This window comes from Haliaeetus albicilla, chromosome 3 (genome assembly GCF_947461875.1).
Source record: "Haliaeetus albicilla chromosome 3, bHalAlb1.1, whole genome shotgun sequence".
Taxonomy (NCBI): Eukaryota; Metazoa; Chordata; class Aves; order Accipitriformes; family Accipitridae; genus Haliaeetus; species Haliaeetus albicilla.
This window is the reverse complement of record NC_091485.1, coordinates 59631373-59654249: the sequence shown is the minus strand read 5'-3', so window position 1 is coordinate 59654249 and position 22877 is coordinate 59631373. Positions and strand designations below refer to the sequence as shown.

The following is a 22877-nucleotide window of genomic DNA, read 5'->3' as shown; positions in this document are numbered from 1 at the left end:
AGTGGAGATAAGTGCTGTAGGAATGTTACATGTTAATTTTCCATGAGTTTTTTTTGACAAAAAGGTCTTTGAACTGTATGTTTCTAAAGCAAAACTACCTAACCTTTGTCAAAGGTGAAACAATCTCAGTTTCAAAACTTTTTGATAAATTTCTATTAATATATAAAAACTGTGCCTATGTTTTTAAAAACTGAAACTCCTCAAGAAAAGAAAAAAAGTATAAGCAATGCATTTGCTACGTATCATTCTTTAGCTTTTTCTCCTCATCAGTTATCTAAGGACCGCCTTCATGACAGTTGTTTGTAGAACTTGATCAGACTGTTAATTAGCTATATCAAAAAATGTGGAATGAAAAAAAAAAACAAACAACTTACCAAATTCAAATAGAAGATGATTATTCTCAACATACTGAGTAGAGTTCAGTAATGAAAATAGTTGCAATACTCAGATAATCCTTTAGGAACAAGTGGAGTTAAGTGCTTAGTAACTTCATGGTGTCTGATCAAGTACAAAGACTGTTGGTACCAACTGTTAGAGTATTGAAAATTATTTAATGTATGTATGTATTGAATACTAGTTAATTATAATTATGCATTTAATGAGGGCTACCTTCGATACATGATATTAACTTTATTCAATTTTTCCAGCAAGTCCTTGTGCACGGGAAGTGGTTTGTGGCCATGATACGTAGCTGCAGCTCACAACAGCAAACTCTTCAGATTCAGCCTAAAGACACATTATTACTGCAAAACCCCTCAGGATTAAGCAGCTTGCGTACATCAGTCGTACATCTAAGCCTCTCATTGTTTTGCTGAGGTGAAAATTATCCCCCATACCTGGATAATACAGAAGATTTATGATATGTTCTCTTGTATCAAAAGGTTGAGAACACCATCAGTAAATATCCCTCATGTTCTGTCACAGGGGGTATTTACAAGACACAAGGGCTTTGCCATTCCCCCTACTACTGAGCAGTACAGCTTCATCTTAAAGTAGTTCCAGCTCTTTTAAATATGGGCTAGTGGTTTTTAGAACTTCATGATATAGAGGATGAGCATTGTTTTAACAACTATTATAATTGTCAGTCAGAATTTACCAACTATTTTGCCAGGTGATATCAGATGACAATATCACAGTCTTACCTTCTACTTCACATTCTCTATCATTTATAGCATAACTAGAAAAGACATTTTAATCAGTTCTTTCACACATCTGAATGTAGGATTGGCACAGATGACCATTTAACACAGCAAAAATAAAGTATTAGGCTTTTTTTTTTTTACATAGCAGTGCAAGTTAAAAAAAAAAGAAAAGATATTTGCAATTTCTTTAAAACCAATGTATCTCATTTTAATGTATTTGATTTCTGTCTCCTAAATGAAGATTACCAGTCAAATCACAGTAGTAGTTACTGGCATTATCCTATAGGAAATGAGAAATCTAAGGCCTCAAAATTTATGAATTCTTTAATGATACATCTACAATCAGCACAGCTAGTGGTTTGTGGTGGTTTGGGTTTTTTTAGCAATACTAAGTGCATTTCTTGGCAAACAGTTTTTACTGCCTGCAGAATATTTCATGACTGTATTTAAAATAATGCTTTCTCTTTACATTTTTCATTTTGTATCTGTACCATTATTATCACTTCTGAATCCTTTCCTGTAATTAATGAATGCCGGTAGCCTTTTCCACTACAGCTTTTTTTTTCCAAGTTCATGAGTAATGTTAGAGCAATTTTTAATGTTCTCATTCTTATACCTATATGAATAGCAATCTTGACCTCTGAACCTCTTAGATAATACCAGCCATTCTTCAAATCACTTGCGCTACAGGACTGGCAGAACCTGAAAAATCCAGATACACGCTTTAACCTTAGATGAAACCTTTTTAACATTATTTATAGAACTAAACATATCTTAGTATAAGAGACTCAATGCAGTAGTAAGGAATCAAAAAGAAATGCCTCAAGCCAGACTTCAGCAATTACCTGAAACCTGTTTCAAAGTTAATGCAAAAGCACCCTTCTTCTGTCATGAAAGAAGTAAAAGGAAACTGCTTCAAAATCTAATATTGTAGTAGTATAATGGTAACAATAATGCAAATTAATTGCAAACTTTACTGTTCTAACTTTTAGATATTCAATATTCTGTTTATATAGACATGCATTAAATAAATCATAATGTGAAAGTGTTGTCATCCATGTATCCATCTCAGTTTTAATGATATTAAGTCTCTGATCACAAGTCAATGAAAGAATACCATGATTAACTAAATTATGAGGTCTGATTATGGTAAACTTTTGAAAGAATGAATAGGTTTACAATAATCTAACTGAACACAAGAATTAACATGAATTCATATAAACAGTTGAATATTTACAACTGATCGTAGATCTCAGAAGATTCAAAGTATTTTAAAACATTTATCTCCCTGTTATTTTTTACATTTTATTTTTTTTATCGCAGGATTACATGATTCTTGGTTCTAATTATGAAATATTTCTCTTGCAAATAAACATTGTCTCACACAGGCCTCATCAGAAATCAATTTTAGGTAGAGATGTTAAGTAAGTAAAGTTTAAAACATAACGCTATATCTAGAAGAATTCCCTCTAGGTCAGTAATCTAAATTGCCTGTAACAACAGACATAAGTGTTCCATAACTGGTGATTGTTATGCAAATTATACTAAAGCAGTAAAAAAAAATAAAAAGAACGAGAATACCAAGAATACCTGGTTAGGTATGATACCTGATGAGTTATGATTTTCTCAAAATTTAAGCTAAAATACAATTGTAGTGGTCTGGAACAAATGACTGATGTGTAAAGCATAATGCCTTCTACCTTTACATTTTTTTAGACATGGCTATAAGTTTGAGATAGTCATATTCGTATACATTAGAACAATTCATATAGCTATGTATAACATAAATAAGTCTTGTATTTATTCAAAATAGACTGCTGTTTATTTCCAAATGCATGGCTGTATTGGGACAGATGTGAAAACTCAGTAACTTATTAAATGCCAGATAAATAGTTGGCATCCTTTAAAGTGATTTGTAAGGCAATCTACAGGAAATTCAGTTTTCATAAAATTTCTTAATTCTTTGCAAGTTAAATTTCCAAGCAGTTAAGGTCAGAGGAGTATGTTACTGAATAGTTTCAGTAGTCTCGCCTATGTTTGAAATTCTCCTTGTAAATGTTCTCAGCTCTAGATTGATGTCTGCATTGGTACTCAGATTTTTTTTCTCACATCCCAGAGATGTGAAAGGTAGCTACATCTGCCAAGTGTTCTTAAGTGAGGCAGAGCAAATCCAAGGATCAGAGGTCCTTTATAGGGTGAATAGTCTGACTTCTGTTTGGGTAATTATCATCACAGATACTTTTAATAGTGCCTTAACATTTAATGAAGGGTATTTAAGAACTTCATCCTGATACTATAATAATTTCTGAAATTTCAGATAAGTCTTTAGAATGTGCTGGTGGTATTTGAGAACTAATAAAATCAAGGACTTCCAAGCGCCATATGTGTATATCTTTGGAATTGGAACTGTGTGAACAAAGAATAGATTTTATTTTTTCAGTTGTGATTACAATTGTGTTGTTGATTTGCAATACTGCAATACTGCCAAAGCTGACATAAAATGACCAAACATTTCTGTGATAGACCCGGTTTGGGGGCACTTTAGATGTTCCATATTTGTCATTTTTTTCCTGTCAAGTTTTCAGATGTTAAAAATACTTTGTCTTGATCTTTTCACATTTTTTCCCTCAACTAAAAAAAAAAAAAATACTGTGCAAGTTTCCACATATGTAAAATTCAGCTCATAACAGCTGTAAACTAAAAATGTCATTAACTGGTTCCTTGGGAGCTCTGTTGTTTATGTAAAAGGCTGTTATCAAGCATTTGGTGTGCTTTTTGTTTCTTAAAAATTTAAGGTTAAGGGAAGGATATATTTTCCTTGTGCCACAAGATTGATTCTGTTAACATGGATAGTATGACCCAAAATTTATCAAGTCATTAATGGAGATTTTTGAATACTGAAGGAGTAGTTAATCTCAATGGTAGATAGAAAACATCTCAGTCTGTATCTACAAAGTATCGTATATATGTTTTGCTGATTGCTAAAAGAGACAGAATTTGCAGTCTGAGAACAAATAGTGCTGTAGCATTTGTTGGTGCTCAGGATGATAAGCAACAGCTGTTCACATGTTACAAGTCATTTGCAGGTGGATATTAGTTTTTATACCCTGCTGAATGCTGGCCTTGATGTAACTGGCAGTGGACTTAGTTCTGGCAGCTCTATTATGCCTAAAACTTTTTATCATTAACATGTGCTTTCGAGGGAAGAGGTTAGCTTGGCCAGTTATGCAGTAAACAGTGTTATTTGATTATACCTTGGTCATACCAGCTTCTGGTTACCCTCCTCTTTGCATGGATAGGTCTGCCTAATGTTTGCTGCTGCAATCCAAGCTATGGAGGAATTTGAGATATAATAAACCCCAACTTGGTCATATGTTTTCATTTTAGTGTCATGGAGGCTGTCCTAGTTTCAGCTGGGATAAAGTTAACTGTTTTCCTAGCAGCTGGTGCAGTGCTATGTTTTGAGTTCAGTATGTGAAGAATGTTGATAACACACTGATGTTTTCAGCTATTGCTAAGTAGCATTTAGATTAAGTCAAGGATTTTTCAGCTTCTGATGCCCAGCCAGCAAGAAAGCTGGAGAGGCACAAGAAGTTGGGAGGGGACACAGCCAGGGCACCTGACCCAAACTGGTTGAAGGAATATTCCATACCGTGTGACGTCCCATCTAGTATAGGAACGGGGAAGTGGGGGCGGGAATCGCCGCTCGGGGACTGGCTGGGTGTTGGTTGGCGGGTGGTGAGCAATTGCCCTGCGCATCATTTGTACATTCCAATCCTTTTATTATTACTGTTGTCATTTTATTAGTGTTATCATTATTAGTTTCTTCTTTTCTGTTCTATTAAACCATTCTTATCTCAACCCACGAGTTCGACTTCTTTTCCCGATTTTCTCCCCCATCCCACTGGATGGGGGGGGAGTGAGTGAGCGGCTGTGTGGTGCTTAGTTGCTGGCTGGGGTTAAACCACGACAGAGGCTCAGTTTCTTTCTTTGGTTATATCAGGTGAAATTGCACAGCTTTGTCAGATGTTCAGTAAGAAGTGGAAGAGTGACCTTCTGGTGTAGTTACCTCGTCACTTTTTAGCCCTCTGGGATCATGTCCTCATACCCTCTGGAAGAAGGAATTAAATTACTTTCTTGGGGCCTTCACTGTCTTCTAATCACTGTTTTCTTATTTTCTTCTAAATGTGTGTTTGTCTGTAGTTGCCAGTAGATATTGTGATACCCATGAGGTATATGTTTTTATGGATGCCCAGATGAGGTGATGAGCAAATTACTAATAGTTTTCTGTGATCTTCTCAGTACAGTGTGTCCCTTTTTCTAAAATTTACATGTCATATGCAGTTTCTTTTTATGGCAATTCAAGCATGTTTTAACATTGATCTTATCACCTCTGTTCTGCAAGTTATGATAGCATTAGTGCTTTACCTGTGTCTCAGTTGTGATTATTAGCTTTGGTATAGTGCCACACTGCTGTTATATTGCTTATGAAGCAGACCTGTTTTACATCAGATCAGCTCACAATAGGGGCAAAAACAGATTACTCTTTTTTATCAAGTATTTAAGCATAGTCTGAGAGGCTTAACTTTTCATATCTCTGTGTAGGCAGGATAGGTGGTTTCTTAGGGTTCAAGATTCCACTTCAAAGTAAAGTACTTAAGAGCATTAAGCCCTTTTTACTTTGGAGCTGACCTGCATTAGATGTATGGTGTTAAAATGTGGAAAAGATAGTTTTTATTTTATTCCCAAACCAGACAGAGAATTATTTGGAGCTAGATCTTCTCTTGGTACTTTCTTTCTGCTGAATAATTAAAAAAAAAAAAAAAAAGTGGCTTACACTTTCATTTGCCAATTTTTCAATATTTTCAAAAGGGTATTTTCTTTCTGCTTTGCAGGAGGAAAATAGAATGTTGAAAGTTAATTTTAGTGTTTTGCCAGAGGTCACACAGTACATCTGATGGAAGAAACCTGAAGTACAAACTAGATTCATAATGTCTCAGACAGGTGCTTTACTCATTCAGCCATGCTGACCATATTTTTTCTAGCTACTCTCTATTCCCGTTTCTTTGTTTCTCTTCTGCATTTTGAATGGATAGCTGCAGAGTTATGAGCCATTGTTCTTATTTTTAACCTCCTCCATCAAAAGACAAAAACTTCCTGAGATTTAATTCCCTAAAATTTTAAGGGGATTTATTTGTAGGCTTAAAACACACATTAATGAGTTAAAAAGTAATTTTTATGAATTTAAGACTGTTGTTGTTACAATGCATAAACTCTTTGAGGTGAGCAGAAGCTTATGGTTAAGAAGATATAAAATAACTATGTCTTTCTCTTTACTCAGCAATATCTTGTGGAATTCCTAAAGCTCCATTAAATGGTGGGATATTAACTACAGATTACTTAGTTGGCACCCGCGTTACTTATTTTTGCAATGATGGATATAGACTATCAGCCAAGGAATTTACTACTGCAGTCTGCCAGCCGGATGGTACCTGGAGCAATCACAATAAAACACCTCGCTGTGTAGGTAAGTAACTTGTAAAAACTCTCCAGTGAGTAAGAACCTGGCTGTACATTTTGTTTATTTATCCAAGGCACAAATGTTCTCATTACTTAAACTTTCAGCTTCAGGTTACTTTAATCTACGAATAATCGCTGGTATTAAATTATTGTGATATACATATTAGAAATATATGCCTCTGAGATATATATTGAAACATTTTGTGAGAGCAGAAGAAATACACTAGAGATTATAGAATACATTCAAACTGATAATTAATTTACAGCTAAATCAAAGTTAATAGTTGCAGAGGTTTATGCAAAAGCCGTCTCTTCTGTGAGAGCTGCACAGCTCATATACTGTTAAACCCTATTTATTATCCAGAATCACAAAGTCTCTGGTACTCTGGGATACTTGTTTGAAACTGCTGCATATTATTTATATTCAGTAAATCAATATAATCCTACACCATCTAAACTTGGTGGAACATCACTGAAGAGAAAATGCACATTCAGTCCCGAAGTGGATACCATCAGTTATAAATGGGGTATGAAAAACCCAGGTGATCATAAGACTGATACAGAAGTGTCAGAGTGTCTGATCCACATTAAGATTTGGGTTATCTCACCCAATGAATTTTAGAAAGGAAAGAAAACATACCCTAGAATATTTTTCAAGGATTTTCCCTTTTTCCCTTTTCTTTTTCTAATTTGCCTGTGCTAAGCCACAAATGACTATGTGTTTTTGTTATTTTCGAAGTTGTTACATGTCCAAGCATCAATTCTTTTACACTGGAACATGGAAGATGGAGAATAGTGAATGGTTCACATTATGAGTATAAAACAAAAGTAGTTTTCAGCTGTGATCCAGGGTATTACGGTTTGGGACCAGCATCTATCGAGTGTCTTGCTAATGGCACCTGGAGTTGGAGGAATGAGCGGCCTTACTGCCAAAGTGAGTACATGTTGTATCTGCGTCTGCTGTACAGACTTCAGATAAAATATTTTATTTGGCTGAACTAGAAATTAACTAATTAAATATTGGAATCAGTTAATTGGAAAAAACGTTTCCTGCTGGAATTCCTGGGAATCCTAGAGGCTATTATTTACATTAGGTTTAGTGACAAGGAAATATCTGTAAGCACACTTCTGGATTTTAAAGGTCCCTTAATCTATAAAGGTACAAATAAGTAACAGAGAACATTTTCCTATATATTTTTCTAGGCCAGGAATGCTGTATAGTCTAGAAAAATGCAAAAACTTTGTATCCTGTCTGCACACTTGATAAATAAAATAATCTCTCCTTCCAGCTGGTTATCGTATAGTGTGCAAGTGCACATGATTCCTACCATTAGCTGGTATCTTGATAACCTGCAGTAGCTACTTTTCAAAAAAATAAGTAATGAATATTCAGATACTTCAAACAAGCTAAATGTGTGGCTACAGTTATGATCCCCTTCGTAACCCCTGTGAAAAGCAGGTTTCATTATGTATTTAAATTTAGGCATCTGTTTTTCAAAATTGTGGGGGTTTGGGTGTACTTTGTAGCCCGAGATTTCTTTCTCTTTGTGAAACACCACATGACATACATTTTGATGGAATGGGATATGACTGTGGTTTTGATGCATGTATCTAAACTGTGTATCTGCATATATGTGTATAAATCCATACATACCTAAAAAGCAGGAAAAAAAATGTGTAGATAAGACAGATCACTGTGGGTTAGAATATTTTTAGAATTTATAGAGAATATATATGAAACTAATAAAAAAAGGGGCTGAAAAATGCAATTCGGAAGACAGATTAATTATATTGGAAATTAACCTTGAGTTCTTTATAACCTACTGGAAATTTAATTTTTAATTTAGAGGGTTTTTAAAAGTTAATTACAATATTTCACCTCTGCTAGTGCTAAAAATATTGTGTATGTGTCTGTATCTATCTCTTTCTCTGTGTATATAGATATTTTACATAGTATATGTGTATTTGTAACCCTTTTTTCTTTAAAAGACAAACATTTTCCACTATGTTTTGGGAACTTTTGTTTGCAATATTAGCACTTACTTTTTTTTAGCATAAAGTGCTCTAGCTGCTTTCACCCTTTGATAATCCACCATCTTGCTTCCTAATAATAAAGTTCTTTTTGCTAATTCTTAAAAGAAAATTATTAAATTAAAATAATGATTTTGAATGAAAAGATGGTTTGAATTTTAGATAAATAGCAAGGAATTCCATGTGAATCGTTCACTCATTATAACAACATACTGCATGAATGCTAGGGCAAGCATTTCATTATGAACTAAAAGATAAAAATGACACCTTCCCAAAGAAACATAAACATAATTTTTAAAATGGCAACAATTGTGACATTCCAATATTAAAAAAAAATCATTGATAAACCTAAGGTAATTAAGTAGGAATTAATAATGTTCTGAATGGTGGGGTTTTTTAACTTCACAGAGACAATTTTATTGGTCCTCCCCTGCCTCTTTCTTAAGTATTATTTCTGGGGAAGTAAGAGTCTTTGTATGCGGAGTTTTTCATCTATTTTTTCTGCGCAGCAAAAGACTTCAAGCTGTGAAATTTATTTATCTCATTGACTAGTTCATAAGTGTTACTGGTTGATAAGTATTATTGTATGTGTGTTTGTGATACTCAGCTGTACATTTCTGTTTTGGTTTGGTTTTGCCATAAAGTTATTTCTTGTGGAGAACTTCCTACACCTCCAAATGGGAATAAGATTGGAACGCAAATCACATACGGATCTACAGCTATATTTACTTGCGACTCAGGATACATGCTAGTTGGCTCTGCAGTGAGGGAATGTCTGTCTTCTGGACTCTGGAGTGGAATTGAGACCAGGTGTTTAGGTATGGATACTACTGTCATGGCTTGCCTATTTTCTTTCTCTCTAGCAGGCAAAAGTAAGTAAAGTGAATCAGCTTGTCTCTGTTAGCACAGACGTTGAAGAGCATTCTGCATTTTAAAAATGTGTGGCTGGGTTGTTTTTCTTATCAAATTATAACTATGGTTACCTTTCCACAGACTGAATCCCTTTTTCAATATCTTCCCAACATGCAAAATCTGTGTCACTGGATTGCTGCATATGTCTCTAAAGTAGACCTATACATCAACAGCAAGACTGATTCCAGATATGTCAGTTATAAAACATGTCCTCAGTAAAATATCTGCATAGTAGACCTGAACTCAGTGGTTATGTTATAGAATTAATCTGTACACTTGCAAAAGATAAAGCGGGGGGGGGGGGGGGGGAGAAAGAAAGAAAAAAAAGCTTGTGGAAACTTTGAACAGGAACACTGCAGCAAGAAAATCACTATCCAGACACTATTTATAGAATTTGACACCCTTCAGTTGTACATGTTTAGGCATCTTCACTTATTTAAGATATTCGGATACCAGTCCCTAAATCATTCATGAATAAAATGAACATGTCATCTTAGTGAAACAATTTGAAGGGCTTCTTTTTAATTCATTATTATCAGGTGTACCTTGATCTGGGTTATTGTGTTAACTGTAGAGACATTGATTTTAACTCTATATGCAATTAACATTTTAGTTTCAGCTGAAATCAAAGCTATGATAGTATTCTGATTTTAGAATGCAATATGAAAGGCATATTGTACCTTGTCATTTGTGGGGGCATGAGAATATAAAAGAGTATCCATAAACTGAGACTTTCAGAAGAATCTGAACTAACATATTCATTAAATATAGGGGTTTGTTGCAATATCTCTTTGTGCAGATTGCCATTTACCTTTTTAGACCAGTCTCCATCACAAATAGTTTTCCTTCTGTAATGCAGCATTATTTGGTGCAAATCTTCACTTAAGCTTAATTTAAATGACTCATGAATGAGCAAAAGTGTTGCTTATCAAGCTACAGTTCTGAAGCTGGAATGTTTCCTGACTTATAGCTGATGGGAACAGACAGACTTTGTTTATGTTTCACTTTTACAATGAAAACCATTTAGCAGAGCGGGGGGAAAAGAAAAGATCTTAATGTTTGACTTTCTTTATCTTCTAAGTAAGTTAGCAGAAATGGCAAGACAGACGGTTTTAAATCTAAAAGTTTTGGGGCAGCATAGTAGGTGTGTAATCAAAATGTTCTGACTTTTTTTTTTTTTTTTTCATTTTTACTGGTTTATCTGCAAAGGTTACAACTATTTAAGTTTGGAGAAATGTAAAAATTTTCATCAGAGAAATATTAATCTAAACCCAGCCAAATTGTCTGCTATTTGTGAATAGCACAGCACCTTGGAAAAATGCTTGCATTTAAAAATTTTGCCAGAATAACTTTATGCTGAGTGAATGTCAATACAGAATGAATTGAACTTATCCTACATTTGCCTGTAGAAACAAAAATGTAATATAAGCTTAATAATAGTAATAGGTTGCATAGTCTTTACTTGAAACTTGAAAGAAGACCCTGGAGTCATCAATTTTCAGATAAAACAAAACTTTTTTTACTTGTCAGAAGAGATTTGTTATTATTAATTTCATATACTATAATGTCCAGTAACAATAAACACTAAGAAAATGTGTTAAAACACTTATATGACTAGAGGAGGAAACAGTAATCTAAAAGATACCTTTTGTATCAGACTAATAGGACTACAGTAGATTTTCAAATGTATGTTTTCAAAGCTTTAATGATGGCAAATTGTTGACGAGAGCATGAATACAAGTTTTACTTAAAGAAATACAATGTAGTATACATCATATATAGCATACAAAAAAGCATGCATAGCTTGTTGAAAAAAAAAAGCTATCGACAGAGCAAATTTATAAAAGGGAGAGAGTAATGGCTACAATAACTGCTCTTGCAGCAACACTGCCTGCTGTGCTACAGCACTGTGCAGGAATGAGCTTTCTGGAAAGACTCAGACTAACTCAGTTCAGTTCTTATTTCTTCAACAAGCAATTTGAGACTTAAGATAGAGGGATGGGTTCAGCTAATGACAAATCAGAAGTCAGAAATTTGTTTAAGAAATTTGAGAAAGAAAATGTCAGAAGGTGGAGGGAGCAGAGTAAATGAAAGAAATGGTAGAGTGTGGGAGAAAGGAGATAAAATACAGCAGGAAGATCTACAGAGCAGGTATTGTAATGATCCGAGAAATACGTTTTTGTGCAACTTACGAATAAATGCTAGTGTTTGTTTTCAATCACTGAAAAATAGTAAGAAAAAAATTTTTATGTCACTTTCTACTTCTAAAGCTTTTCTGCTCACAGCTGTAAACCTTTCTTAACATTTATCTTAGAGCCTTGCTGAAAAATTTTGCTATGCTTGGACTGAAGTGGCTACCAGTGTATTTCTATTTTAAACACTGAAGATGCCCTTAAGTGTACCCTTAGATGACATTAATGAAATCCAACAGAATAAAATAATATCCTTTTCCAAGCATTTTGTTTAAAAATACAAGTTATTTTTTCCAAAGTGCTACTCAAATTGTTTTGTTTAATCATTGTGTTAGACAACTTCATTTGCATTCTCGTTATGTGTAATTTGAAAAATTTATGAAAGGCACAATAAATAAGAATATAAGTATCAGCAACGGAACCTAAAACTAGTTACTGTTGAACCTAATTAGATATAGAAGAGAACAAGAACATAGGTAAGCTTTAAATCACCAAAAATATTGACTAAAATCCAAATTGTATAACAACACAAATAAAATTCCATGACATTGTGGACAGTAGTGCATGATTTTAATGACAGCCATAGTAGTGTCAGAATATGTTGATAGCTGTCACAGCCTTTTTTTGTCTTTCTTTTTTCCATTCCTGCTTCTTTTATTAAAAGGAGAAGGATAGTACTTTATGGTTATTGAATCTCATGAGACAGTAAATGGCAAAGAGAATTAGAACATTTAACACAACTGCCCTCCTTTCTGAACCTCACTTTTTCTTTTTTTTTCAGAATACCTAAATAATGATGTAGTACTGTGTGAGTTATCATATTAATGTAGTGATCTTGGTTTGATCGTTCATTCAATGTAGTGGGAAATTGAGTTCTGGATCAGTATTCTTGTTCTCCATAGCTGGTGAGAAGAAATAATGTTCAAATTGAAAAAAAAAACAACCACAAAACCAACAGAGAGCTCCTGAAGTAATTCTGTTGGGAAGACTTAAAAACAAAGAAATGTTTCACAAGATTTTGTGGTGAAAAAGTATGAAAAAAATCACTTCAGTCTTTCAAAATAATGGTCAAAGACAAAAAACATGACTGTTTTGTCTCCAGGGTTACAGACTGCCTCTGATAATTTCTTGTGCTTGATCTTTTCCTATACTGAAAACATTAAATCAGTTTCTGGGGGAAAGTCTATGTAATAAATCCTGGAGAAACATTCAGAAACATAGAATAGATTTCTACTGAATATCCTATTCATAAAAGAGACTGAAAAATCTGTGTATTTTGTTAAACACTTTCCTCAGTGAAAAATATTTAAATACTTGATGAAGAAGTAAGTTGTTCTGTTTATGTTTATACAAAAACTTAGCTTATTTACATTATTTTATTTATTACATTAATTTTATTTGCTTTAATTTACTGAAATGAGTAATGATAATTAAAACATATATTTTCATGACTATAAAAAAGTTTTGAGGGTTTATTTATTTATTTATTTTAACGCCTGTAATCAGCTATTTATTAAACTGAGCATTCCCCAGGGCGGAAATAAATAGGGTCTAATTCTTAACTTCATATTACTTTCAGATGTTTTTAACTGATATGTGAATGATGAATAGAATTTCCCAACATTTCCTAAGGTTTCTCTAACACTGGATTTTCTTCCATTGCTTAATTAGCACTATCTTCAGACTTTTTATTAACTCTAAGGAGAAGCACTGTCAGAAGATCATTACTTTTACAACATCCTGATTTCAGGATCAGGACTTTTTTGTTTGGCTAATGTAGCTTGGCAGGAGGAAATACATAGACATTTCCAGAAAACAGCACAATTTTTAAAGTGACTGTGGATAGAAGTTGATATGGTGGAGATGAGTATGTGCTGAAATGAATTTTCTTGAGGTCATTTGTTGGCTTTTAAAATGTTTCCTGTATTATTTTGGTTACCATGTCAGAAACCTTGGGTTTTTTTTTTAACTAAGTTAAAGCTAAGAAACAAAAATATAGCGTGCTTTGAGAAGCCTTTCTATTGGATCCAATTCTTCTTATACTTAAAAGCAGCAGCTGTTTTCTTAGATTATTCCAAAGCATTCTAATTTCTTTCTAGGGACCGTGGCTCACTGTTAATGTAATGTACAAAGTTTCATACTTCTCTTTAGGGGATATCTAGTTTTATTGAGTTTCTCTCAGTTGTGTTAGTTGCATGACTGAAAGTAATTTAGTAGATGCTTAGACATCACATCAATGAAAACCATGTGAAAACTGAGAAGAAATACTATTTTCAACCAATTTTCAGACTCATTAGAGGAAAGACATTTTATGCAAACTTTTTTTGTTGATTGGTGAGCTTACTCCAGCTTTTCACATTTTTTAAGTCGTGAGTCCATCCTCTTCAACTCAGCCGGAATACACTTAACCCTCATTTCTTAATTCTTTCTTCTTTCTCAATTCCTCCTCACATGTAAACATACTGATAAAACAGATCTGTTGATACTCTCTCCCTCATTTACAAAATTCATTGCTGTAATTTCCTACATATGTCCTAGGAAGAATCAGCAATTGCTGGAATGATAGGTGTGTTCAGTTCTGCAAGTTAGTATTAAATCTGAAATCAAGATAAACAATGAAATATGATTAAAATTTTTAAAGGTCTATAAAATCTCATATTTTGTTGTTAATCTTGACATTATTAAATAATGTTATATTTAGTTCACTTAGAGAACTGAACACACCTTTATAAAATGTTAAGTATCAATATGAATTAAAATGCAGAAATGAAGAATGGAGTTTACTTGATCAATAAGACATATGGAGGTGTGTTTCCAATACATGACTAATACTAGAGCAGTTTTCAATAAAGCCAGACAGGTAGCAGAAAAAAGCTAATTGGGTTAGAGTGAGCATTAAATGTCAGCATTTGTTGATACTTACCATACAATAGTATCAGGAATACCTTTCATCTCTTCTCCCAAGAGAAATAGTAAACCTCACATACTGTGTCTTTGCAGTAACAAATAATCCAGCAGAAAGGAGCAGATCATAAGACAAATAATTGGTTCTGAATTCTCTATATCTGCATTACATATGGTTCAGAGAATTTTCCCTGGACAATATCTGGTCTAGTGCTCTGGGCTAAATGTCATCATTACTCATATGGTTCTAGGTTGTCAAAAGGACCTGTCAATAATTTTGACCCCTTTGTCTCCAAAAGGAGATAGAACACTTGTTTTGTGCACCACAAGTTGAGCTTCTCAATGTGCTTCCTCTGAAAGGAAGCTGATTTGTTCATAGCAAAACCACTCAGCACATTTAAGAGTTACAAGGAGGATCTGAACCAAAATGCTAATGTAGACACAACCCGTGACTTGTTAGCTGAGGAATTTTTCCCCCGGTTTTACTCAACTTTCTCTGCCTTTTTTTCATACAAAATACCAATTCCAAACACTAATGAGTCATTGGTGACAGCCTGCTACTCACAAAGAAAATATGATGATATGAGAAAACAGTTATCCAACAGTTCTGTACAGAGCAATGCTGTCAATGGGGTAAAAAGAGTAGCAGACTTACCAGCTGGGGCAGGGCAACCATGTAAGCTCACACTGAAGAATATGCAGTGCATGAATCAATCACTGCTGTGGAGAGGTGTGTGGGACAGGTAAGGATCTGCCATTTAGCACCTCCAGTCAATTCATAACTGAAAGATAATGTGATAAGGGATGAAAAGTTTTTTTGATAAAATCAGTTTATAAGATGTGTACACATTAGTGAATAAAAGCACCTGTGGGGAGGTTAGGTAATCAAATTAGAAGGTGTGAAAAGATATTAAATTTATGTATGCCATGGATCAATTAAATCAGGAACTGAAATATATACATATTCACTTTATATGCAATTTATGTATTTGGAAGAGCAAGGTAGAACAGTAGAGCTGTAAAGTTATCTTTCAACTCTTATTTGAGAGAAAGATATGCATACTCAGGAGTGAGCATACCTTTAAATTTCTGTCAGGTAAGGACAAAGGAGCCTTTATATTTTCGCAATCAGCTTTCAGTTACTGAAAGGTTTCTGTGGCTATGTATTCTTTGAAGTGTAGACTTTCTGCCACTATTTTCATCCTTAAAACTTTTGGAAAAACATACAAGCAACTAACTTCTTCCTCTTCACTGTTTTTAAACATCTTTGTTCTTCAATACTACTGCATAATAACAACAACTAGACTTTCAGATGAGGTATATGATGTTTCATCTTTTAAGAATTATTCAGCCATTTCAAGGAATTCAGCAGAGAACGTCTCTCTGTGGGCCATGGATTAAAAAAGATTTGAAAGAACATTACCATTCATCCTGAACAGTTTTAGTACAGCTTGAACAGCTGGCAAGGTGAGGATCTTCTGAAACTAGCAGGATAAAGACCCGAACTCTCTTTTGTCCAGGGCTGTGCCAGTGTCGTTTCAATACTGTGATTTTCTACAGAAGATGTTGTTTGTGAACAGGAGGATGTAAAAAAAATACATCCTTATAAGAAATGCAAGCCCCGTAGAGAAAAAAGAAATTCCAGCAAATAATTCTTCCCTCCTCAGCTGATGTCATCTTGACAGGTTAATTAACTAATGTTGAATAATAACCTAAATCTCTTTTTTCAATAATATATTGATATGTAGATTTCTTCCACTGTTATGCTCATGTGTGACATTACTGACAGCTAAAATAAGCATAGCTATGTTTTTGCCATTTAATGTAAAGATTCTGTATTCATTTATTCCTACTCTTGCATCTCAGAGAGTAAGCTGCAGAAAAGAAACCTCATTTGCAGCTGAGGTTGCAAAGGTTTTGATGCTGTTATTATGCTCATTCTTTGTTGCTAAAGCTGGATTTCTTGTCAAGTTAAGCAATTTATTTGGTACTCACACGTTATTAATATCCTTCATTCCTACTTTTTGACTAATTTTTTTTTCTTAATAATATTTCATGTACTTATTCTTCTCAAGCTTTGCTAGACTGGAAATTGAGAATGTTATATTGCTTATTTCCTCCCTCAAATCTGCTACTCAGTAAAACCTTCACATTTAATCTCTTTCTTTGTAGCATTCACTCATAGCCTTTACAAAAGTGACCTCCTTTGATTGAGTATTACAAATTACAGGTTACATTAAGACCTAGGGGGCGTCAACTGGATTCTTAAACCTGCTGTATATGTCTTTTATTTCTGTATCATAGAAAAGATGGAACTACACCCAGTCTTACAATACACTGACAAGGAACAAGGCTATCCTGAAAACAGTCTAGAATAGCCTAGTCTAAAATAGTCTAGAATCCTAACCTAGTGTGAAGTCAACTATTTACTACTAGGGTGTTAGAATATTTTGGTTGAATGAAGATTTTGCTTAACATTTGCTAATTTTATTTCAAGTTTTCTTCTATCCATAACCCAATTCTTAATGCAGTACAGTAAATGTTCTATTTGTTATGTGTTTGTATTTGGCAATGTACCATGCAAGGGTGTATTTTTTTTTTCTCTCACTCATTCATTCTGATAAATGCAGATCAGAAGTACAACATTGATCTTAACTGCTTGAACCACTTCCTCTGTCCTGTATTTTCCACAAATTATATATGATGGTTTTTCATTTTTTGTTTTCAATGGCCTTGCAGGGTGACTACAACAGTTTTATATTTGCTTATAATTGGTCTTAGAATCAGAATATTACTTTGGGGTTAAAAAAATTATATTCCATTAGATAATAATGGTTCTATTAAGTCTTTTATCCATGATAAGTAAATATTCAATGACTTACTGGCTGTTTAAATAGGAGTGTAAATTGATAATAGAATCAGTATTTCTTAAATACTCTCTCATCTATTTGCAAAATAAATTTCCTGGCTAACAAGAAAAATAAAAAAAACAGGAGACAATGTTGTTGCTCAGTGTTTGAACTTTGTTTCCCAGCAGTACTCCTAGTTTTTTCTCAGTAGTCCTTTCCTTTGTACTCCCTTGTCTTTTTGCATCTGTTTTCAGTTTTCTGCCATAGTATTTCTGGCAGATTTTTTTCATATTTACAGAGAGCTCTCTCAAAATGATACCCAGTTTGCAGTATTTGCATTCAGTCTCCAGTGAAAACACTCCACCCACAGAGCTTAGCTCCTGAGCAGTTTTGTATCTGGATTGCATTTAGGAGGAATAATTTAGCTGTCTCATTGCAAAAGACAGTTAGTCACACCTTATGGTTACATTGAATGAAGGCTAGTTATTACAACAATCATCTTTGTAATTTTATTCAGTTTCATTATACCAAAGTTCACTACTAAAATGTTCCTCTTCCATAATGTTTCAATTGGGGTAAGCATGACATATTTCTCAAATGAGAACAGATTTAAAATTATGTCCCTTTATGGCTTTGCACTATTTTTTGTAGTAGTTAAATCATATGTTACTCCTTGTTTACAACAGTGCGACAAAACTGACATCAATTACACGGTAGATGATATATATGTAATACAAGCAAGTGGAAAAATGTTTTAGACGTACAGGTGTGAGATAAAATGAAGGAATAGAGTTGATCTTTGATGCCATTGCACAATAAGTATGTCTCATTCAGAAACAACGGCAGTTTCTCAGAAAACTATGGAAAACTATATATGTGCAGTATTTGCTTTTCTCAGACTACCAAAGAATCAGCAGTAATCTGAAAGCTTTGAAAACTTTCCCAGTCAAAAAAACCCTTCAAAAACCCCAAACTCACTATTTTTACTATATACCTATATATATATATATAGATGCAGACACATAACACACAAAGAAAAGCATCAAAGGCTACTGAATGGCACTTCAAAAATTCATTTCAGAATGTTAATAAGGGGAAATAAAGACCTTTATTTGTCACAAATCCCTTAAAATAAGAGTATAACTGGAAGTCCTGAAAAACAATTAACAGCAGAATTGATCATAAAAACTACTGGGATATGTGGTAATGAATATGAGCATATCCTTAATGTATAATGAACATTTTGGAATTCTTTTCTTCACAGGTGTCTTAAGAGAAAAATGACAAAAGGGAAGAATTCTACTAATAGTCATGAGAAAAATAAAAAAACGCCCTGCTTTTAAGCAATAATTACTCTTCCAGATATGGGTGTGGATGGTCTTGGGGTTTTTTGTTGGTTTGGGTTTTTTTTTTTTCCTTCCTCTACTTTTTTCCTCGGTATTGGAGGAGTAGTGATAGCAACTATTATAAGTGAAAGGTCTTTATTTCTTCTGACAGAGACCAGCTCTGTGGATGTCTGAAATAGATTAGATTGGGAAAATAAAGCAAAGAAAAAAACTTCTGGAAAATAGTAATAAGTCTCTGACTTTATTGCAACTTGGGGAGTTTATTCAGCTGCATAAATTATGGAAATTTCAGTAATGTTCTCAAAGGTTCTCTTAACAGGAACTACGTATACCATTATATACACTTTCAGTAGCAAACATACTGAACTGCTTATCACACGGACCTACATGGCAGATGGTATTTTGAAAATGAAACAAATAGGGCTGAACCCATTGGTTTGTTTTGGGGGTTTTGTTGTTGTTGTTTGGGGGGGGTGTCTTTTGAATTTTTTTTATGTGTCTCAGTCAGATGAAGCTTCCCCTGGGAAGAAGAGTGAAAACTGGAGACAAATCCTGCAAATCCCAAATGGTTTTTATTTGTTTTTAAAACTGAGATGAAAAATGTGTCACAAGTCTGACATAGCCTGGTTTTAAGTGGTATTTAATTCCTTTACACTGTCACAATAAGTTGATTTAGAAATCTGTTGATAGAACTACAGTTTTATAATAGTTTTCATACATTTAGATTTCTTTATTTTTCAGTTTAGAAACCTTACACAGGGGTAGAATTGGGCTCCAGTATTTAAAAAATATACACTTCTTTACTAGTTCACAATTAGTCATGCGATATAGTTAGTGCTCCAAAGATGTAACTGTTATACAGTGGGAGGAAACAATCAATGCAGAGGAATTTGAAATAATAGAATCATAGAACAGCCCAAGTTGGAAGGGACCTTGAAAGATCATCTGGTCCAACCTTTGATGGGAAAGGGAGCTGAGATGGGATTATCTAGTACCCTGTCCAGTCACATCTTGAAAACTTCCAGTGATAGGGACTCTATCACATCCCTGGGGAAGCTGTTCCAGTGAATGTTTGTTCTTACTGTAAAAAAAATTCTTTCTTATGTCGAGATGAATCCTCTCCCAGTGCAACTTGTACCCATTGACCCGTGTCTTCTCCATGTGACTCCTTGTGAAGAGAGAGCCTCTTTGTAGCTGCCCTTTAAGTACTGGAATACTATGATGAGATCGCCTCTGAGCCTTCTCTTGTTCAGGAACTAACCTTCAGCCTTTCTTCACAGGGCAGGTTCTCCAGCCCTTTGATTATCTTCATAGCCCTCCTTTGGACCCTTTCCAGTCTGTCCGCATCTTTCTTCAGTGGTGGCGACAAGAATGGACACAGTACTCCAGGTGCAGCCTGACAAGCATTGAGTAGATTGGGATGATCACATCTCTATCTCTGCTAGTAATGTTCCTGCAGATGCAGCCCAGGATCCAATTTGCCTTTGTTGCTGCAGCATCGCCCTGCTGACTCATGTTCAGCTTGCTGTCCACCAGAACTCCCAGGTCCCTTTCAGCAAAGCAGATCCTAGCCTGTACTGAGCTCTTTGGGTATTCCTTCCGTCCTTGCACTTGTCTTTGTTAAACTTCATACAGTTCTTGCTAGCCCGCTCTTCCAGCCTGTCCAGGCTTCTCTGTAAGATGGCTCTCCCTTCCAGTGTGTTCACCTCACCACCCAGTCTGGTGCCATCAGCAAACTTGGTGAGGGTACTTTCCAACCTATCATCCAGATAATTTATGAAGATGTTGAACAGCCTGAGGCCCCATATCAATCCCTGGGGAATCCCACTTGTGACAGGCTGCCAGTCTGGGTAAAAACAGCTGATCACCACCCTCTGAGTGTGGCCTGTTAGCCAATTCCCTACCCATCTCACTGACCACCCACCCAATCTGTACCTTACCAGTTTGTTCAGAAGGCGGCTGTGGAACACAATGTCAAGTGCTTTACTTAAGTCCAAGTAAACAACATCCACTGCTCTCCCCTTGTCAACAGCAGATGCCAAAGAAAGTCAAAAGAAAAGAAGAAAGAAGAAAAGAACTGAAAAGTCAAAAGAAGTCAAAACTTGGGTCTGAGAGGTTTATGACAATGAGAGGAAATAGGATGAGAGGATGGGTTTTTTAAGTGATTTTAAATTTTCTCAAGCTAAACGGAGATATTAATGCAAGACTTACAGGTGATTTACAGTGAATTTTCACATGTTGCAGTTGTGTGGTTTTTGTAATGTCCACGCATAGTTGCAGAAACTGCAGTGTGATCTTAGTTACCTGATGTGTTGAATTTAGTTTTATTCCCTATGCACAAGAAACAGAGCTTGGCCTTTCTGGTGATGGATTCTGCTTCCACTCTGCTACCATAAAGCAACACTAAAATCTTAATTAAGAACCAGGCCAAATATTGTAATTAAATGCAATTAGAAAATTGTTTCCTTGAACATGGTCTGAATCACTGCAAACTGTCTGACTGCACTTCTGATAGAAACTGATCTTTTCCAGCTCAGTTTTTACTCCTCATCCGGTTAGTGCTGTTTATCATCACAAATGTGATAAGATAGGGAAATTGGGCCCTTTATGGCATGTTCAAGAAAGTCTACTACATACTGAATAGATTATGACTTTTCTGGAGAATCAAGAAGTACTCTGACAGAAATTTTATAAACATGTATTATGCCATCTTATCCCAGAAGACATAAAACAAATTTCAGGTATGCCTGGTGTCGCGTCCCAAAGTTGGAGCGACTCAGGTTTGTGGATTTCCTTTGTCAGAATTAAGGTGAAACGACACCAGGGGAGTTCAAACAACAATCAACATTTATTCAACGTAGCTAACTTTGTGCAAGTACACATGAACTTATTAATATGAACCTTGCAACATGTCATTAAGCCGCTGTTTGAGAAGAGGAGAGAAGTATAGAAAAATGAAATGGAAAAAGGAACATGAAACTGTGTCAGAAGGAGAGCCCTCCCGTTGAGTCATGAGGTTCAGAGCAGACCCCCTTGCTTTCTGGACTCCTTCTCAAAGAGGAGTTCAGGGGCAGCTAGATCCACTCCTAGTCTCAGACTTGGTCAACGGTTTATGTTTAAAAGGATGAGGTGTAGGGACTGTGGAAAAGAGAAGGAAAAGAGGGAGAGAGAGAATGGGAGAAAGAAAGAAAGAAAGAAAGAAAGAGAGAAGAGGAGGGTTTCACCAGTCCTGGGTCCAGCGTTGGTCCAGCCAGCGTAGAGATCCAGTTCCGGAGGCCGTGCACTGAGGACTTGGTCTCTCTTCTTTTATAGTGTGTTGGTTGATGATCTCAACATGCGCAGTTCCCACACCTGAGGTTCACTGGAATCAGTCAGTGAGCTTTGGCGGGGGGGGGGGTTCATTGTGGAGTTGCCTCTCTTTTCCTGCTGGCATGACTGCTTAAGAGAGAAGCACAGTCCCAACTTCTGTGGGGCCTTCTTCCTCCAGGAAGGCATAAATTGTGTTCCTTCTCCTGGTCACTTAAGATAAGGAATTGGGGCTTTGGAGAAGTGCGTTCCCACCCTCCGTGGGGCCCTCTCCTCTGGCCACATTGTCCTGTTCACAAAACTCCAGCATTTTTACAGAGGGCTTTTTCTCCAGCAGAGCTCTTTAATGGATGTTTGAGACATTGAATTTGTCAGACTGTCACACCTGGTCCTTATGTAACACTGAGGAAAATGGGGAGGGGACAAACAGTACCCTTGAACAGTACCAGATTTGGACTCCTGTTCCTTATACAGAAGTCAAATTGGCACTCATCAATTTAATCTGTGTGAAGGTTCACATACTACCTATATTGTAATTACTGACAGTTTAATCATGATTCATATGATGAAATTCTATACAAGGCTTAAGTTGCCAGCTGCAAGTTATAAGAAAATCTCAGATTTGAATTTTTTTTTTATAAGAACTTTCTAGCCCTGAAAGAATGAGGCAAAATG

At 35.2% G+C, this 22877-nt stretch overlaps 1 protein-coding gene across 1 annotated transcript in view; it reads left to right on the top strand.

Moving 5' to 3' along the window:
- Window positions 1-22877, top strand: part of CSMD3 (CUB and Sushi multiple domains 3) — a 760948-nt gene that overhangs the window by 666227 nt on the left and 71844 nt on the right. The window contains exons 51-53 of the mRNA XM_069779925.1: window positions 6484-6669; window positions 7402-7596; window positions 9338-9511. Of these exons, the coding sequence (XP_069636026.1) occupies window positions 6484-6669; window positions 7402-7596; window positions 9338-9511 (555 nt within the window). The remainder of the gene's footprint in view (window positions 1-6483; window positions 6670-7401; window positions 7597-9337; window positions 9512-22877) is intronic.